The following is a 16,867-nucleotide window of genomic DNA, read 5'->3' on the forward strand; positions in this document are numbered from 1 at the left end:
CTCACTCCTCTATACCTGTCTTCAAATCTCACTTGAAGGCCTTAGACTTTACCCGTGTGTATGGTCACCTCCCCCTTCCCCTCCCCCACACTTGGGGTCCGACCCCCTTAGAGTGCCCCGAGACGCTATTTCGCTTGAAGGACGCTGTGTAAACACAAGTTCTTGATGATTCTTGAACAACAAAAAGAACATTTTTAGCACCTCTTTAACATCCCAAAAACCAATCACTGTCAAGTCTAGTGACTTTTTGGGGGGAATTAACGCTGCAGTCTTTTTTAAAACCCAAGAGAGATCCAGAGACCACTTCGCCCCCCACCCCTCCCCCACCCACCCATCCCAGCAAAATGAGTGACGGATATACCTGGAAGGTTATTAGTCAGTAGAATGGGGAGAAGCTCCTTTCTTCTCTCCAATAGTGTTCCCCCCTCCTCATGTGTGATCTTTAACATCCGCCTGAACAGGGCACAGACGGGACCTCAGTTTTAATGTCTCATCCGAAGGACAGCAACATTGCAGCACTCCCCCCAGCGCTGCACTGGAGCGTCAGCCTAGCTGTGAGCTCAGTCCCCAACGGGTGTGGGGGGGAGGGGGGGGGGGGGTTGCCTTGAACCCACAACCTTCGGGCCAGAAGCAAAGGTGTGCGCGAGTGAGAGCGAGAGCCAGGCTGACCCCAGCTGGTGATGGCTGGTATTGCAGTAGTGGGAGTGGCATTGGGATCTCTTAAAGGTACAGACCTCGTCTTCCCTTCTTGTCCCGTGCCCCCCACCCATCATTTCAGGCCCTGATTAACCTCTATAACTGGGAAAACTGACTGCTCTGGGCATGTGTGGGTATGGGTTTGGGGGAGGTGGCGTGTTTGAGTGGAAACACATAGAATATTGGGGTGAAAAAGCCCAGTATTTGGGGTGTGGATTAGGCTGTGGGAGGTTTAGGGGCGAGGAAGTGGGTGTAGATGGGGGAGGAGGGGGGAGATGGAAGGAGGGTCAAAGATTGAGCTTTGAATGATTTTTTCCGACTCAGAACTACCCATCTGTTTTCAGAACAGAAAACATCACTGGGACGGGGGGAGGGAGGAGAAAGGCAATATCATGTGACAGACATGTAAACAGAGCTCTCAGTGTAGACCAACACACTCCCAGACCTTCTTTAGTCTCCTTTTCCATCTTCCTGTGAGGTCCGTCCGGGCATGAATCGTGTGGGGGTGACTGGTGGGTGGGGAGCGGGAGGGGGAGAAGGGGGGGGAAGGGCAGGGTGAGAGATAAACATATTGGGATGAGATTTATATTCCCTTTCCGGTTCGCTCTTTTGTTGGGGGGGGGCAGCGATTTGTTACAATGCGCTCGCAGACGATGCAGCCAGTCTTTTTCCGATGTAGATTCTGTGTGTGGGGGGTTGGGGGAGGAGGAAGGGAGAGGAAAAACATAGGTTAGATAGTCAGGCTGACATATCAGAGGCACAGGCTGGTGAGAGCCACAGCTTGGGGACCACAGAGTGGTTAGAGAGCGAGCGAGATGTAAAACTGTAGCAAGCTTCATGTGGTTATAGCAACAACAACAGTGGCGGAGTCTGATGCTGAGTCAGGAGGTGACTGTAAGCATGGTCAAAGAGGAAAGTCTTCAGTCTTGAACTGAACGAGGGGAAGGAAGGGGTAAGATGGAGGGATTAAGAGAGACATATAAAGTACAGACGAGGGAGAAGCTGTTTGAGATAATGTCCATTTTACATACCCGACTCCCAGGGTCAGTAGGTGAGTCACCAGGAGAGAGGGAATGAAGAACATCACAAATGGGGAGCTGAAGATCTTGTTTTTCTTCATTTTCATCACACTGGTCTTATTTACACCCAGACTGGATGGGGGCTTAGGATGTTTAAACACAAACTCCCTGCCAGGTGGGGGGAACACAGCACAAATGCAATAGTCACATCTCACGTCAGTCACATCTCACGTCAGTCACATGTCACATTACATAACTGAACGTATGTCACAAACAACATCACATCAGCTGTAAGTCAGTCACCTGTCACAAATCACACAACATGTCACAAGTCACACGTCAGTCTCCTCGGTCATAGGTCACATTGTCGGCCAGGACATCAGGAGAAATGAGCTTCTCTTTTTCAATAGGATCTTAAACACTCCACCTGAACAGGTACAGACAGTTGGTTTAACGTCTCATCTAAAGGATGGCACCTCTGACCACGCAGCACTCCCCTTAGCACTGCACTGGCATTGAGTCAGTGTGGGCTTTGAGCTAAAAGACCCAACATGAGCACCTGAACACTCAACCTTCTGACCCCAGAAGCGAGGGCACTATCAGCTGAGCCAGGCTGCCTTTTAACAAGTGCTGGTGTCGGGAATTTGAGATGCTGGATACACCACCACCAACAAATTGCACTTATGCAGTGCCCTTCACATCAGCAGGACATCCCAAGGTGCTGGGCAGTCAGGGGTTTGCACCCAAGCTGGGGGTCGGATTCAAGAGGGGTGGGGGACAAAGGGAGTGGGGGAGAGATGACTGAAGACAAGGTTGATGGACACTGTGGATGGACTCACTTTGGAGGGAAGTTCTCTGGTCGACTTGACCAGTACCACATACACTCAGCATTGTTCTGCAGCGTCTCAGTCTCTCCATTCTTCTCCTGGGTCTCCTCATCCGACTGTGGCTAACAATAATAATAATAATAATGGTCAATTTCCAAGAGAAATGAAAGAACAAAGCCTAGATCTAATAATATTCCTTGCATTTGATATAGCGCCTTATCACATCGTTAAGACGTCTCAAAGAGCTTCACAGGATACACTGTAAAGTGAACTGACCGTATATTTTGTGGGCGAAATGCGGCAGCCAATTGCACACAGCAGTGTCCCACAAACAGTCGTGGATTGAGTGACAAAATTATTATTGTTTATTTTTTGGAGGATTATCACCAGAAAGCAATCCTCCAATTGACGAACAACTTGGTTCTTATTTATTCTTGGTAATCAGAGGCGTATGGAGTAAGGAAACTTGTCTAAGGTTTCGCCCTGCCTGGGAATCGAACCCTGGTCCTCTCACTTGCGAGGTAAGTGCTCTAAACAATACACCACAATATATTATTGTTATTATTGCTCTGTCCCACAGCCCATGTAATAATAATAATAAACATATGTACAGTAGTAATACATAATAAAAACCTTCCCCACCTTCCTTTTCCATTTCCCTTCCCCTTCCATTTCCTCTTCATTTCCTGTCCCCGGAGTACACACCTGTGTGCTGTTGCGGTCTCCGATGCTCTGGATCTCAGGTTCGGCAGGGAGCGGGTGAAGTGAAGGGCTCATCTGTAACAGAGGGCTGTGGGACAGAGCAAAGCTCCCCATTAACTCTCACCAGTAAAGTGTCCTTTCCACAGCACAAGTTGCTGTAACTTACAACTTGCATTTATACAGAGCGCTCCACAGAGAATCAAATAGCTTTCCACAGATGCGGGATGTTGTTTTTTTCATCAGCCGTGTGTCTGATACATCGGGAAACCCATCACCGTGTTTGAGAGTCTCCAAACCAAATTGAGAATTCCATGCATCCCACCTACACACGGAAATCCCACAGATAGATTGTTGGAATGGAATGCGCACTCTCTCCCTGGAGGGACACATCGTGATTACCTAATTCTGGAAAGTATTAGGTGCAGGTTGGCAAGAGCCAAGGCTTTTGGACTCCAGATTGTGCGTTGGGGTAACTGCTGGAGTCTAACCAGCTAAAACAACATAACTTGCATTGAGAGCACTGTCTGGCAAGCTTTCCAGCTGCTTATCCAGTTAGGACCATTTAGGGCTTTGGATTGCAGGGTTAACAGAAGTTGAGTGGGAGGATTCCCTGCCCTTAGTGACTGGTCTGCCCAGTCATTGTGGGCATTGAGATGAGGGAACAGCACCAAGCTTGATATAGCTGAGTGGAGAGAGGAGCGGGGCAATGGCAGAGGAGATCAGAGAGATTGGGAGGTGCCAAGATCTGAAGGGATTTATAAGTCAGGGCGAGGAGCTTCAAATTGATCTGCTGGGAGCCATTATGCTACGGGATTTCAAGTTGTTACAAATGGAAGTTGTCGTTGTCTAACCTGTTGCACTGGGAGCCACTCCTCTCCACCTCGTGCTGAGCATCCAGTAAGATTCTCTCCATGTCCCCGTTGTGGATGGAGGATGAGGAGGGAACGTGCTCCAGGCCACACTGAATGTAGTGCAGTTCCACCCAGGAACCTGCCAGCAGGAAAAGAGATCACAATCACAGAATTCCTGCACATACATCCTCTCCTTGGAAACATTTTATCCACTGGCAGCTGCTTAATGGAGGCAGTTTGTTATCATAAATAGCAATAATTAAAATAATAATAATCCTTGCATTTGATACAGCGCCTTATCACATGGTTGAGACGTCTCAAAGCGTTTCACAGAGTAGATTGTAAAGTTAATTCACTGTATGTTTTGTGGGCGAAACGTGGCAGCCAGTTAGGCAAGGCAAGGCAGTGTCCCACAAACAGTCGATCTACAATTGTTTGTGGGACACTGCTGTGCGCAATTGGCTGCCGCGTTTCGCCCACAAATATACAGTCAATTCACTTTACAGTCTATTCTGTGAAGCGCTTTGAGACGACTAGAAGACGTGAAAAGCGCTATATCAAATGCAAGGATGCAAGGATTATTATTAGTAGTAAAACTTACCTCTTCAATCATGCGACAGCTTGGCTCAGTTGGAAGCACTTTCGCCTCTGAGTCAGATATTTGGGGTTTTCAAGCAACCTCAATAGGACATATAGTCTACGCTGGCACTCTATTGCAGTACTGGGGGAGCATGCATTGTCAGAGGTGCCATTCTTTGTGTCAGCCGTTAAACTGAGGTCCATCTGTGTCCTGTTCAAGAGGATGTTAAAGATCCCGTGGTGCTAATCGAAAAGAGAAGGGAATTTCTCTCTCCCGGTGTCCTGGCCGACAATCCCCTGGATAAAATCAGTCACTCACTTCATGGCTGTTTGTAGATCATTGCTGTACGCAGATTGGGTGCCGTGTTCACCTACATGAATACAAAGTCACTACACTTGACAGCAATTTCTTGTGGCATGTTTTGAGATGTTTTGACATTACAGCTGCTGTATTAAATGCGAGGATCGTCTCAATAAAATTCTTTTCCAGTCCTGTACATTTCTAGGGTTTGAATTCTGGATGAGATGTAGCTGATATACTCAGCTTGGTTTGGATGAAGAAGACCCTTCGACACATCTGATCTCATCTCCCAGAACACCCACCCTGCCGTGCCCCCATCACAGCATTGAGCTGCTATTAAATGAATCCAACATCCTGGCTTCAACCCCCCTTCCTGGTAACCCTGTTCCAGTCGTTAATTACTCTCTGGGTAAAGAAACACTTCCTCGTGTCTGTCCATAAATTTCCCCTTTGCAACTCTAAACCTGTGTCCTCTTGTTCTATTACCTCAACGTATCTAAAAGTATTATTCTAGCTTTACCGTATCAATCCCATTTAAACTTTTATACACCTCTCTGAGGTCCCCACCAAGGTGCATTCTCTCAAGACTGAAGAGCCCAGCTTATCTAATCGTTAAAGATTTCAGGTAAAGTGCTAAGCATTGAATTACTCCGAGCCCAGCCGTGCCTGAAATCAGCTGTGAAAGCATTCATCTGCAAATCTGTATCCATGTCTTGTAGATGTGTCACAACATGTCGAAGCTTGGGAAACCTGAATAACCCACAATATAATAATAATCCTCCCATTCGATACAGTGCTTTGCCACATCAACTCTAAACCTAAGTCCTCCTGTCTGACACACAGAGAAAACCGATCACCAATCACTATCGTGCTTGCCTAATTCCAGAAAGTATTAGGCGCAAGTTGGTAAGGGGCAGGGCTTGGGGACCACAGAGTTTACATTGGGGTAACTGCTGGAGTCTAACCTGCAAAAAACACATAGCTTGCCATTGAGTACGCTGCCTAGCAAGCTTTCCCGCAGCTTGTCTAGCTAGGACCTCCCTACCTGTTAGGGTTTTGGCTTGCAGGGTTAACAGGAGCTGAGTGATTAATGATGCTGATGATAATGTTAATGATATAGAATAATAAACAAGTCAGAGAGCATCAATCCTGTTGCCACCCACCCAGCCTCCAAGGGTAGGTGCAGCCAACTAAATTGGAAATGTAAGCAAATTCTCATGGGAATCCCTCAGCCCACATAACACAGCTGTTCTTCCCAGAATGGAGAAGGATTTGGAGACGTCGTAATAATAATGATCCTTGCATTTGATATAGTACCTTATCACATCGTTGCAATATCTCAAAGCAATTCACAGAATATATTAGAAAGTATATTTTGCAGCAGAAACATGGTAGCCAATTGCAGACCGCAGTGTCCCACAAACAGTCGTGGATTGAGTGACGAAATTATCATTTTTGTTGAGGGATTACTACCCCTGGAAAGCAATCTGCCAATCAACTAACAACCGGGTTCCTACTTATTTCTAGGTAAACAGAGACACGTGGAGTAAGGAAACTTGCACTAGGTTTGCCCTACCAGGGAATCGAACTTGGCTCCTTTCGCTTACAAGGCAAATGTAAACTACAGGAGTCCATATAGATTATCATTGATAGTGTCAATAATATGCAGAGGTTTTGCTCTTTAGGATCACACTTCAAAACAGCCAAGCAGATGACCAAAGCGGCCAAATAGCCTTCTTCTGTGCTGTACAGGTTTTTGATAATGGAAACAGGAAGAAATTATTTCCACTGAGCGAATCGATGAGTCAGTCAGTGAGGTCTTAGCCTCGCACAGTCACTGGCATTCTTGCCTTCGAGTCAGAAGGCTGTTTATTCCAGCGTCTATGTCACAGAATTTGAGATCACAGTCCTTATAGTCTGGGCTGACACTCTCCCAGACTGTGAGGGCTGATACAATGTGGGGGGTGCTGATTTGAGGGAAGTTCCGTCTTTTGGATGAGACGTTAAACCAAGGTTTGCGCCTGTGCCTGTTCAGGTGGATGTTAAAGATCTTGCAGCGCTACTCAAAAAGAGAAGGGAGTTTCTCTCTCCTTGTGTCCTGGCCAACAATCCCCCAAATAAAATGGTCACTCACTTCATGGCTGCTTGTGGGATATTGCAAATTGGCTGCTGCGTATAAAACACGCAATCACTATGCTCTAAATGAAACCCTTGAAGGTCCTTTTGAGACGTGAAGATTAATATTATAGTTGAATTAATTAGCAAGCACAGATTTAAGGCAATATGCATAGAGCAAAGGGAGGATGTTTGGAGAATTATTTTTTACGGAGACCTAATAGCATGTGGAGCATCTGACCTGGAACCCTGGTTGAGACAGAATTAATAATAGCTTTTAGGAAGGAATAAAATTAAATAATAATAATTCTTGTATCTGAGATTGCACTTTAGCACGTCAGGAACATGTGTCAAAGTGCTTCACAGGATGAACTGTAAAGTGCAGTGACTCTTTTGTAGGTGAACATCACAGCCAATTTGTGCACAGTAATGTCCCACAAATAGCCATTAGTGAGTGATCGATTTTAGCTGGGGGAATGTCGGCCAGGACACTGGGAGAGAGAAACTCCCTTCTCTTTTCGATTAGCGTCACAGGATCTTTAACATTCACCTGAACAGGCACAGAGGGGATTGAAGTTTAACATCTCACCTGAAGGATGGACATAACAGTGCACTGGAGCAACAGCCAAGATAGGAAACTATCTGAATGGTGAAATAGAAAGGCGTATGCCCTGTGTGTGAGTGTATGTGAGTGAGAGAGTGAGAGTGTGTGAGTGTGAAAGCAGGGGAATGACACTAAGCAGATAGCTCTTGGCACAGGCACGAACAGGCATAATTAAAGCCCACTCCAGGGAAGTCACTGCCGCTTCCAAACCAATGAACGTGTTACTACATAATGAAAAAATAACCACTAACACTGCGTTTGACAGAATGCCTGTACTATCAAGCCCCATGGTATACCCAAACTGGCTGCTGCTTTCGGCCGCAAGTACACAGCACAATAACAATTTACCTTCATACATTGCCTTGCCCTCTACCCCTCTCTGATCCCAACCCGCAGCTCGGGTGCAAACCCTTCATTGTCCAGTGTCGTGAGACATCCTCCTGACATGAAAGGTGTTATTTAAAGCAATTTGTTGTTGTTGTTTCACATGTGGAGGACATCTCAAAGCGTTTAGAGTCACTAAACTTAGTAGCAATTACTTGTGAAGTGTTTCGAGCTTGGGATGGTTGTATCATAAGAAAGTACTGATTAGTGTTAATGCCATCATAATGATCCTATATTTGACCTAGCACCTCAATACGTCAAAAAGTCCACAAAGCTCTTCACAAGATTTCACTGTGAAGTGTAGTGACTGCGTGTTTTGTACCAACGAAGTGAACACAGCAGCCAATTCGCACACAGCAGCTTCCCCGCAAACAGCCTTGAAGTGAATGATTGATTTATTCTATGGGAGTGTTGACCAGGAGAGAAGCTCCTTTCTCTTATCAAATAGCACCACGGGATCTTTAACATCCAGGTGAATAGAGCACAGACAGAACCTCAGTTTAACATCTCGTCTGAAGGATTGCATCTCTGACAATGCAGCATTTAAGCCTAGTACTTTGTCCAGACTTTGACCACATCACAAAATACTGTTTAAGTTTTCAATCTCTCTCCCTCTCTTAGTCTCTCTCTCCCTCAAATCTCATTCGTTCTCTCAGTATCTCTCTCTCAGTCTCTTTCTCTTTTTCGGTGTCTGTCTTTTTCTCAGTCTGTATGTATCTCTCTCTCAGTCTCGATCACACAGTCTCTCAGGTTCAAACACAGTTCCTTCCACTCTCTCTCTTTTTTGTCTTTCTACCTCTCTCTCTTTCTCTGTTACTCAGTGTCTGTGTGTGTGTTTCTCTCCCTCAGTCTCCCTCAGTCTCTCTCTCAATCTCTCCCACCCCGGGCTATGTGGATCAGTGACGTCTGTGTGAGCTGACCCCAGTGCAGAGCTGACCTAGCTCAGTAACGTGGGCTGTGTCACGTAGTCCAGCCGCTCACTGACACTCACTGACCGGCTCTGATATTCCACCTCCTGCCTGGGGGCTGGAGACTGCGAGAGACAAGGGAGAGGATTTGGGAGGACAAAGGGCTGATTGCTGATCCACTCTGAGGTCCTGTCTCCAGTCACACACTGTCGTCCTGAAAGAGCTCAGGACTGTAATGTAAAATGAGGGTGACGATTTGTGGTGTGTGGGAGGCCAAAAAAAATCAGCAAAGTATTTCCTCTATTTCCAATATTTAACATTCACCTGAACAGGCACAGACAGGACCTCAGTTAAAGTCTCATCTAAAGGATGGCACTGGTGATAATGCAGCGCTCTGAGCAACCAACACTGCACTGAAGTGTCAGCCTCTGGGACCCTTGTGCCTACTCAACCAGTTGAGCCAAACTCACACCATATAACACCTATTATACCACAGACCATGTGTTCTGGCTATAACACTGTGTATTAAGTAATAACACACTGTGTGTTACTGGTTATAATTATATATTACATAATAAAACACTGTGTGTGTTATTGGCTATAACTGTATATTACATAATAAAACACTATGTGTTACTGAGTATAACACTCCTGATTGTACAATACTAATTACACTCTGGTGTATCTAATACTTGTGTATTTTTCTTGCAGTAGTTATTTTGTCCACAAAATACACAGTTAATTCCCTTTACAGTATATTCTGTGAAGCGCTTTGAGACGTCTCAAAGATGTGATAAAATGCTATATCAAATGCAGGGATTATGTAAAATAGTAGTTCTCACTTTAATACGCATAGTAAACACACAAGAAGGCCATGCCCCCTCACCCAGGTCCCAGTCCATTCATAAAACAGCCTTAACCTGAAAATCTCCAAACTCACAGCATCATCCTCACCAATCAGCCTGGGTTAGAATTCCATATCAAAAATATCTTTATTCCATTTAATGTGAAAATTTAAAAATAAACTAATTCATGCAAAAATGAATCACTGACCATAGTTTTGCCAGGACAGAAAGCAAAGTTAAATAATTGAGAATATGACACAGCGAGACTGATTCACACACAGACACATTGCAACACTGATGCGCACACACACATTGTAACACTGATGCGCGTGCGCACACACACACATTGTAACACTAATGCACACACACACATTGTAACACTGATGCACGCACACACATTGTAACACTGATGCACACACACACACACACATGCACAGTAACACTGATGCACACACACAAACTGTAATACTGATGCGCACATAAAAACATTATAACCCTGATGCGTGCGCACACACACACATTGTAACACTAATGCGTGCGCACACACACACATTGTAACACTGATGCGTGCGCACACACACACATTGTAACACTGATGCGTACGCACACACACACATTGTAACACTGATGCGCACACACTCACACACACTGTAACACTAATGCGCACACACGCATTGCAACACTAATGCAAACACATGCATTGTAACACTGATGCACACACATGCATTGCAACAGTGATGCGCACACGTGCATTGCAACACTGATGCGCACACACGCATTGCAACACTGATGCACACAGTCACACACACACACATTGTAACACTGATGCAGACACACACACTGGAACACTTGTGCACACACGCACACACACATTGCAACACTGGTAGACACACACACACATTGTAACACTGATCCACACACACATTTTTGCACTCTGATACACACAGATTTTAACTCTCTGCCACACACACACATATATCATAAAATCATAAAATCACAAAGCACAGAATGAGGCCATTCGGGCCATTGTGTCTGTGCCGGCTCTTTGAAAAGAGCTATCCAAATCAATCCCATTCACCCGCTCTCTCCCTATAGCCCTGCAAATGTGTCCTCCCCAAATAATTGTCTACTTCTCTCTTAAAAGTTGATATTGATTCAGCTTCCACCACTCTTTCAAGCAATATATTCCAGATCCGAATAACTCGTTGTGTGAAAATATTTCTCCTCATCTCCCTCTGTTTCTTTTAACAACTATTGTAAATCGGTGCCCTCGGATTACCGACCCACCCGCCAGTGGAAATAGTTTCTCCTTGTTCACCCTAACGAATCCCGTCATAATTTTGGAAACTTCTATTAAATCTTCTCTTAACCTTCTCTGCTCCAAGGAGAATAATCCTAACTTCTCTAACCTCTCCTGATAACTGAAGTCCCTCATTCCTGGTACCATCCTGGAAAATCTCCTTTGCACCCTCTCCAATGCCCTGACATCCTTCCTAAAGTGTAGTGCCCAGAACTGAACACAGTCTCGAGCTGAGGCCCAACCAGTGTTTTATATAAAGGTTCATCATAACTTCCTGACTTTTGTATTCTCTGCCCCTATTTATAAAGCTTAGTGTCCCGTATGTTTTTTTAACAGCTTTATCTCCCTGTCCTGCCACCTTCAAAGATTTACTGATATGAACCCCCAGGTCTCTCTGTTCCTTCACCCCCTTTACGATTCTACCATCGGCTTATATTGCCACCACCTATCTTACACACAAACTGCAACACTCTGATACACTCACAAATATTGCAACACTCTAATGCACACTCACATTGTAACACAATCTATTACACACACATTGTCACACTAATAATACACATTGTAACACATTGTAACACTATGATACACACACACTGTAACACTCTGATACACACACCTTGTAACAATCTGATACAGACACTGTAGCTCAGTGGTTAGAGCACTCGCTTTGAGTAAGACACCTGGGTTCAATTCCAGGAAGGGTGAAACCTTGGGAAAGTTTCCTTACTCCACACACCTAATAATAATCCCTCCAAAACAAAACAATAATAAATTGGTCATTTTCAATCCACGACTGTTTGTGGGACATTGCTGTGTGCAATTGGCTGCCGCGTTCGCCCACAAATATACAGTCAATTCACTTTACAGTCTATTCTGTGAAGTGCTTTGAGATGTCTCGAAGACATGAAAAGCACTATATCAAATGCAAGAATTATTATTATTAACACTTTAATGCACACACAGATTGTAACACTAATGCACTCACATTGTAACACTAATACACACATTCTAACCCTCTAATACACACACACTGTGACACTCTGATATACACACACACTGCGACACTCTGATACACACACACACTGCGACACTCTGATACACACACACACTGCGACACTCTGATACACACACACTGTGACACTCTCATATACACACACACTGCGACACTCTGATACACACACACTGCGACACTCTTGATACACACACACACTGCGACACTCTGATACACACACACACTGCGACACTCTGATACACACACACTGTGACACTCTCATACACACACACATTGCAACACTCTGATACACATATTGTGACACTCTAATACACACACATTGTGACACTCTCATACACACACATTGTATCACTCTGATACACAGACATTGTGACACTGATACACACACATTGTGACACTCTAATACACATACATTGTGACACTCTCACACACACATTGTGACTCTAATACACACACATTGTGACACTCTCACACACACATTGTGACACTCTAATACACACACATTGTGACACTCTGATACACACACATTGTGACACTCTCATACACACACATTGTGATACTGATACACACACATTGTGACACTCTAATACACACACATTGTGACACTCTCATACACACACACATTGTGACACTCTGATACACACATTGTGACACTCTGACACACACACACATTGTGACACTCTCATACACACGTTGTGACACTCTAATACACACACATTGTGACACTCGTACACACACATTGTGACACTGATACACACACACATTGTGACACTCTAATACACACACATTGTGACACTAATACACACACATTGTGACACTCTAAAACACACACATTATGACACTCTGATACACACACATTGTGACACTCTAATACACACACATTGTGACACTCTAATACACACACATTGTGACACTCTAATACACACACACACACTGTGACACTGATACACACACATTGTGGCACTCTAATACACACACATTGTGACACTCTAATACACACACATTGTGACACTCTGATACACACACATTGTGACACTCTAATACACACACATTGTGACACTCTGATACACACACATTGTGACACTCATACACACACATTGTGACACTGATACACACACACATCGTGACACTCTAATACACACACACATCGTGACACTAATACACACACATTGTGACACTCTAAAACACACACATTATGACACTCTGATACACACACATTGTGACACTCTGATACACACACACATTGTGACACTCTAATACACACACACATTGTGACACTCTAATACACACACATTGTGACACTAATACACACACATTGTGACACTCTAATACACACACATTGTGACACTCTAATACACACACATTGTGACACTAATACACACACATTGTGACACTCTAATACACACACATTGTGACACTAATACACACACATTGTGACACTCTAATACACACACACACACATTCTGACACTGATACACACACATTGTGACACTGATACACAGACATTGTGACACTGATACACATTGTGACACTGATACACAGACATTGTGACACTAATACACACACATTGTGACACTCTAATACACACACATTGTGACACTAATACACACACATTGTGACACTCTAATACACACACACACACATTCTGACACTGATACACAGACATTGTGACACTGATACACAGACATTGTGACACTGATACACACACATTGTGACACTCTGATACACACACATTGTGACACTCTCATACACACACATTGTGATACTGATACACACACATTGTGACACTCTAATACACACACATTGTGACACTCTCATACACACACACATTGTGACACTCTGATACACACATTGTGACACTCTGACACACACACACATTGTGACACTCTCATACACACGTTGTGACACTCTAATACACACACATTGTGACACTCGTACACACACATTGTGACACTGATACACACACACATTGTGACACTCTAATACACACACATTGTGACACTAATACACACACATTGTGACACTCTAAAACACACACATTATGACACTCTGATACACACACATTGTGACACTCTAATACACACACATTGTGACACTCTCATACACACACATTGTGACACTCTCATACACACACTGTAGCTCTGATATATATATACATACACTGAAGCTCAGTTCTCATAAGAAGTTTTATTTGTAAAACACACGATTCCCTGAAGATAAAAGTATTCACTGCTTCCAAATAATCACATGAAAAGCTGCAACGAGTATTTATTTGTCCCCCTCTCCTCCCCAAACAAACAAAATAACACAGCGACTTTCTCCACCCGGAACCCACAGCATTTATCAGCACTTTGTATCTCTTAGAAATTAATAAAATTTCACAAGAACATGTACTGGATATCCAGATCACTGCTATGGGGGAGTGGGTGGGGGGGGTAGTGGGGGGGGGAGTGGGGGGGGAGTGGGGGGGGGAGTGGGTGGGGGGGGGAGTGGGGGTGGGGAGTGGGGGGGGGGAGTGGGGGGGGGGAGTGGGGGGGGAGTGGGGGGGGGGGGGGGGGGGGGGGGGGGGGGGGGGGGGGGGAGTGGGGGGGGGAGTGGGGGGGGGAGTGACGGGGGGAGTGGGGGGGGGGAGTGGGGGGGGGGGGGGGGGGGGAGTGGGGGGGGGGAGTGGGGGGGGGGGGGGGAGTGGGGGGGGGGAGTGGGGGGGGGAGTGGGGGGGGGGGGGAGTGGGGGGGGGGAGTGGGGGGGGGGGGGAGTAAACACTGTACAAGTAAGAGAGGAGGAGGGCTGGTGATCTGTGTCCTGGGAGTTGACTCAAGTGCCCGAGTGAAGGTGCTGTATAAATGCAAGTTGTTGTTGGTGATGAGATGACTTACTGTTCAGACTGTCCTCTCCAGCTCTGCCCACTGACATCCCGAGGACACTCAGCTCTATCTGCTTTTATTTTGGGGGAGGCAACAGATCCTTTTCTTTCAAATTTCTCTCTCACTCTCTCAGTCTGTGTCTGTGTCTGTATCTCTCTCTGTCTGTGTGTGTATCTCTCTCTGTCTGTGTGTGTATCTCTCTCTCAGTCTGTGTGTGTATCTCTCTCTCAGTCTGTGTGTATATCTCTCAGTCTGTGTGTGTATCTCTCTCTCAGTCTGTGTGTGTATCTCTCAGTCTGTGTGTGTATCTCTCTCTCAGTCTGTGTGTGTATCTCTCTCAGTCTGTGTGTGTATCTCTCAGTCTGTGTGTGTATCTCTCTCTCAGTCTGTGTGTGTATCTCTCTCTCAGTCTGTGTGTGTATCTCTCTCTCAGTCTGTGTGTGTATCTCTCTCTCAGTCTGTGTGTGTATCTCTCTCTCAGTCTGTGTGTGTATCTCTCTCTCAGTCTGTGTGTGTATCTCTCTCTCAGTCTGTGTGTGTATCTCTCTCTCAGTCTGTGTGTGTATCTCTCTCTCAGTCTGTGTGTGTATCTCTCTCTCAGTCTGTGTGTGTATCTCTCTCTCTCAGTCTGTGTGTGTCTGTATCCCTCTCTCTCTCTGTCTGTGTGTGTATCTCTCTCTCAGTCTGTGTGTGTCTGTATCCCTTTCTCTCTCTGTCTGTGTGTGTCTGTATCCCTCTCTCTCACAGTCTGTATCCCTCTCTCTCTCAGTCAATGTGTGTCTGTGTCTCTCTCTCTCTCTGTGCGTTTGCAGTGAATTGACAATAAACCAACGTGCAGAAATGCACGTCTGTACCATCACTGCCCATCACTGTGGTCATGTGAGCTTAGACTAAACCCACCAGCTTATGGGGACTCCCACACAACCCCCACCCCCAGCACCAGCCCCGCACCCCTCCCACACACAGCACACAGGGAAAGTGACTGTAAGGGAGAGTCTCCAAATTGACAGCTGACACAGCATCCATCTCTGACCTACATTTGGGCAGGGAATAATCCTTCACTTTGAAACAGCATCTGTAATAACATGAGACACACCCCAGCGCTTCACAAGCTGTTCACAAAGTCCTGTTACGCCCCAACCCTGTGTTTCTGTTATATAATGTTTTTTTTATTTTCTGTTGCAGATGAAGTCGAGCGTAACAATGTCTGACGCCAGTAACTTCCTCCTCACTCCGTCCATCTTACAGACGATGTCGCACCAACTATGTTGACGGATCATTATCTGTCATGAAAATGATCCTCTGGATGTCTAAATACAGTTAAACACTTAATAATAATAATAATAATCCTTGCATTTGATATAGCACTTTTCACGTCGGGAGGACGTCCCAAAGCGCTTCACAGAACACACTGTAAAGTGAATTGACTGTATATTTGTGGGCGAACGCGGCAGCCAATTGCGCACAGCAATGTCCCACAAACAGTCGTAGATTGAAAATGACCAATTTATTATTGTTTTTGATTTTGGAGGAATTATTATTAGGCTCTGTGTGGAGTAAGGAAACTTGCCCAAGGTTTCGCCCTCTGCCTGGAATTGAACTCAGGTCTCTCACTTGCAAAGCGAGTGCTCTAACCACTGAGCTACAGGACTCCACGAATACAACAATACAACTTGTACTGAATACAATGAAATGCTTCTAAATACAGTTAGCATCATTCTTCCACATGTTTCAGTAATTGGTCAGTGCCCTGTAGAAAATAAACATGGGGGGGCGGTGGATAACAGGACTTTGTGAACACCCTGTACTGTAGAAGTGTCAGCTTGGCTCAATCAGATTGTCTCTCAATGGAGATTT

At 45.2% G+C, this 16,867-nt stretch overlaps 1 protein-coding gene across 4 annotated transcripts; it reads right to left on the reverse strand.

Annotated features, from left to right (window-relative positions):
* Positions 1 to 1,241: 1,241 nt before the first annotated feature.
* LOC103191478 (BCL2/adenovirus E1B 19 kDa protein-interacting protein 3) lies at positions 1,242 to 15,164 on the reverse strand. Of its 4 annotated transcripts, none has more exons than XM_042338475.1 (6): positions 15,023 to 15,164; positions 4,096 to 4,234; positions 3,248 to 3,332; positions 2,555 to 2,658; positions 1,728 to 1,883; positions 1,242 to 1,378 (listed from the first exon to the last, which is right to left on the reverse strand). In XM_042338475.1, exons 1-6 carry the CDS (start codon positions 15,057 to 15,059, stop codon positions 1,330 to 1,332), a joined length of 570 nt encoding a protein of 189 aa, XP_042194409.1. In that variant the 5' UTR covers positions 15,060 to 15,164; the 3' UTR covers positions 1,242 to 1,329. The 4 variants fall into 4 exon arrangements, with proteins under 4 accessions (XP_042194409.1, XP_042194406.1, XP_042194405.1 ...); XM_042338472.1 differs by having other exon boundaries at positions 2,555 to 2,664; XM_042338471.1 differs by having other exon boundaries at positions 3,185 to 3,332.
* Between the last annotated feature and the right edge of the window lie 1,703 nt (positions 15,165 to 16,867).

The sequence above is a fragment of the Callorhinchus milii genome, unplaced genomic scaffold, assembly GCF_018977255.1.
Source record: "Callorhinchus milii isolate IMCB2004 unplaced genomic scaffold, IMCB_Cmil_1.0 Scaffold1, whole genome shotgun sequence".
In the NCBI taxonomy this organism is placed as follows: domain Eukaryota; kingdom Metazoa; phylum Chordata; class Chondrichthyes; order Chimaeriformes; family Callorhinchidae; genus Callorhinchus; species Callorhinchus milii.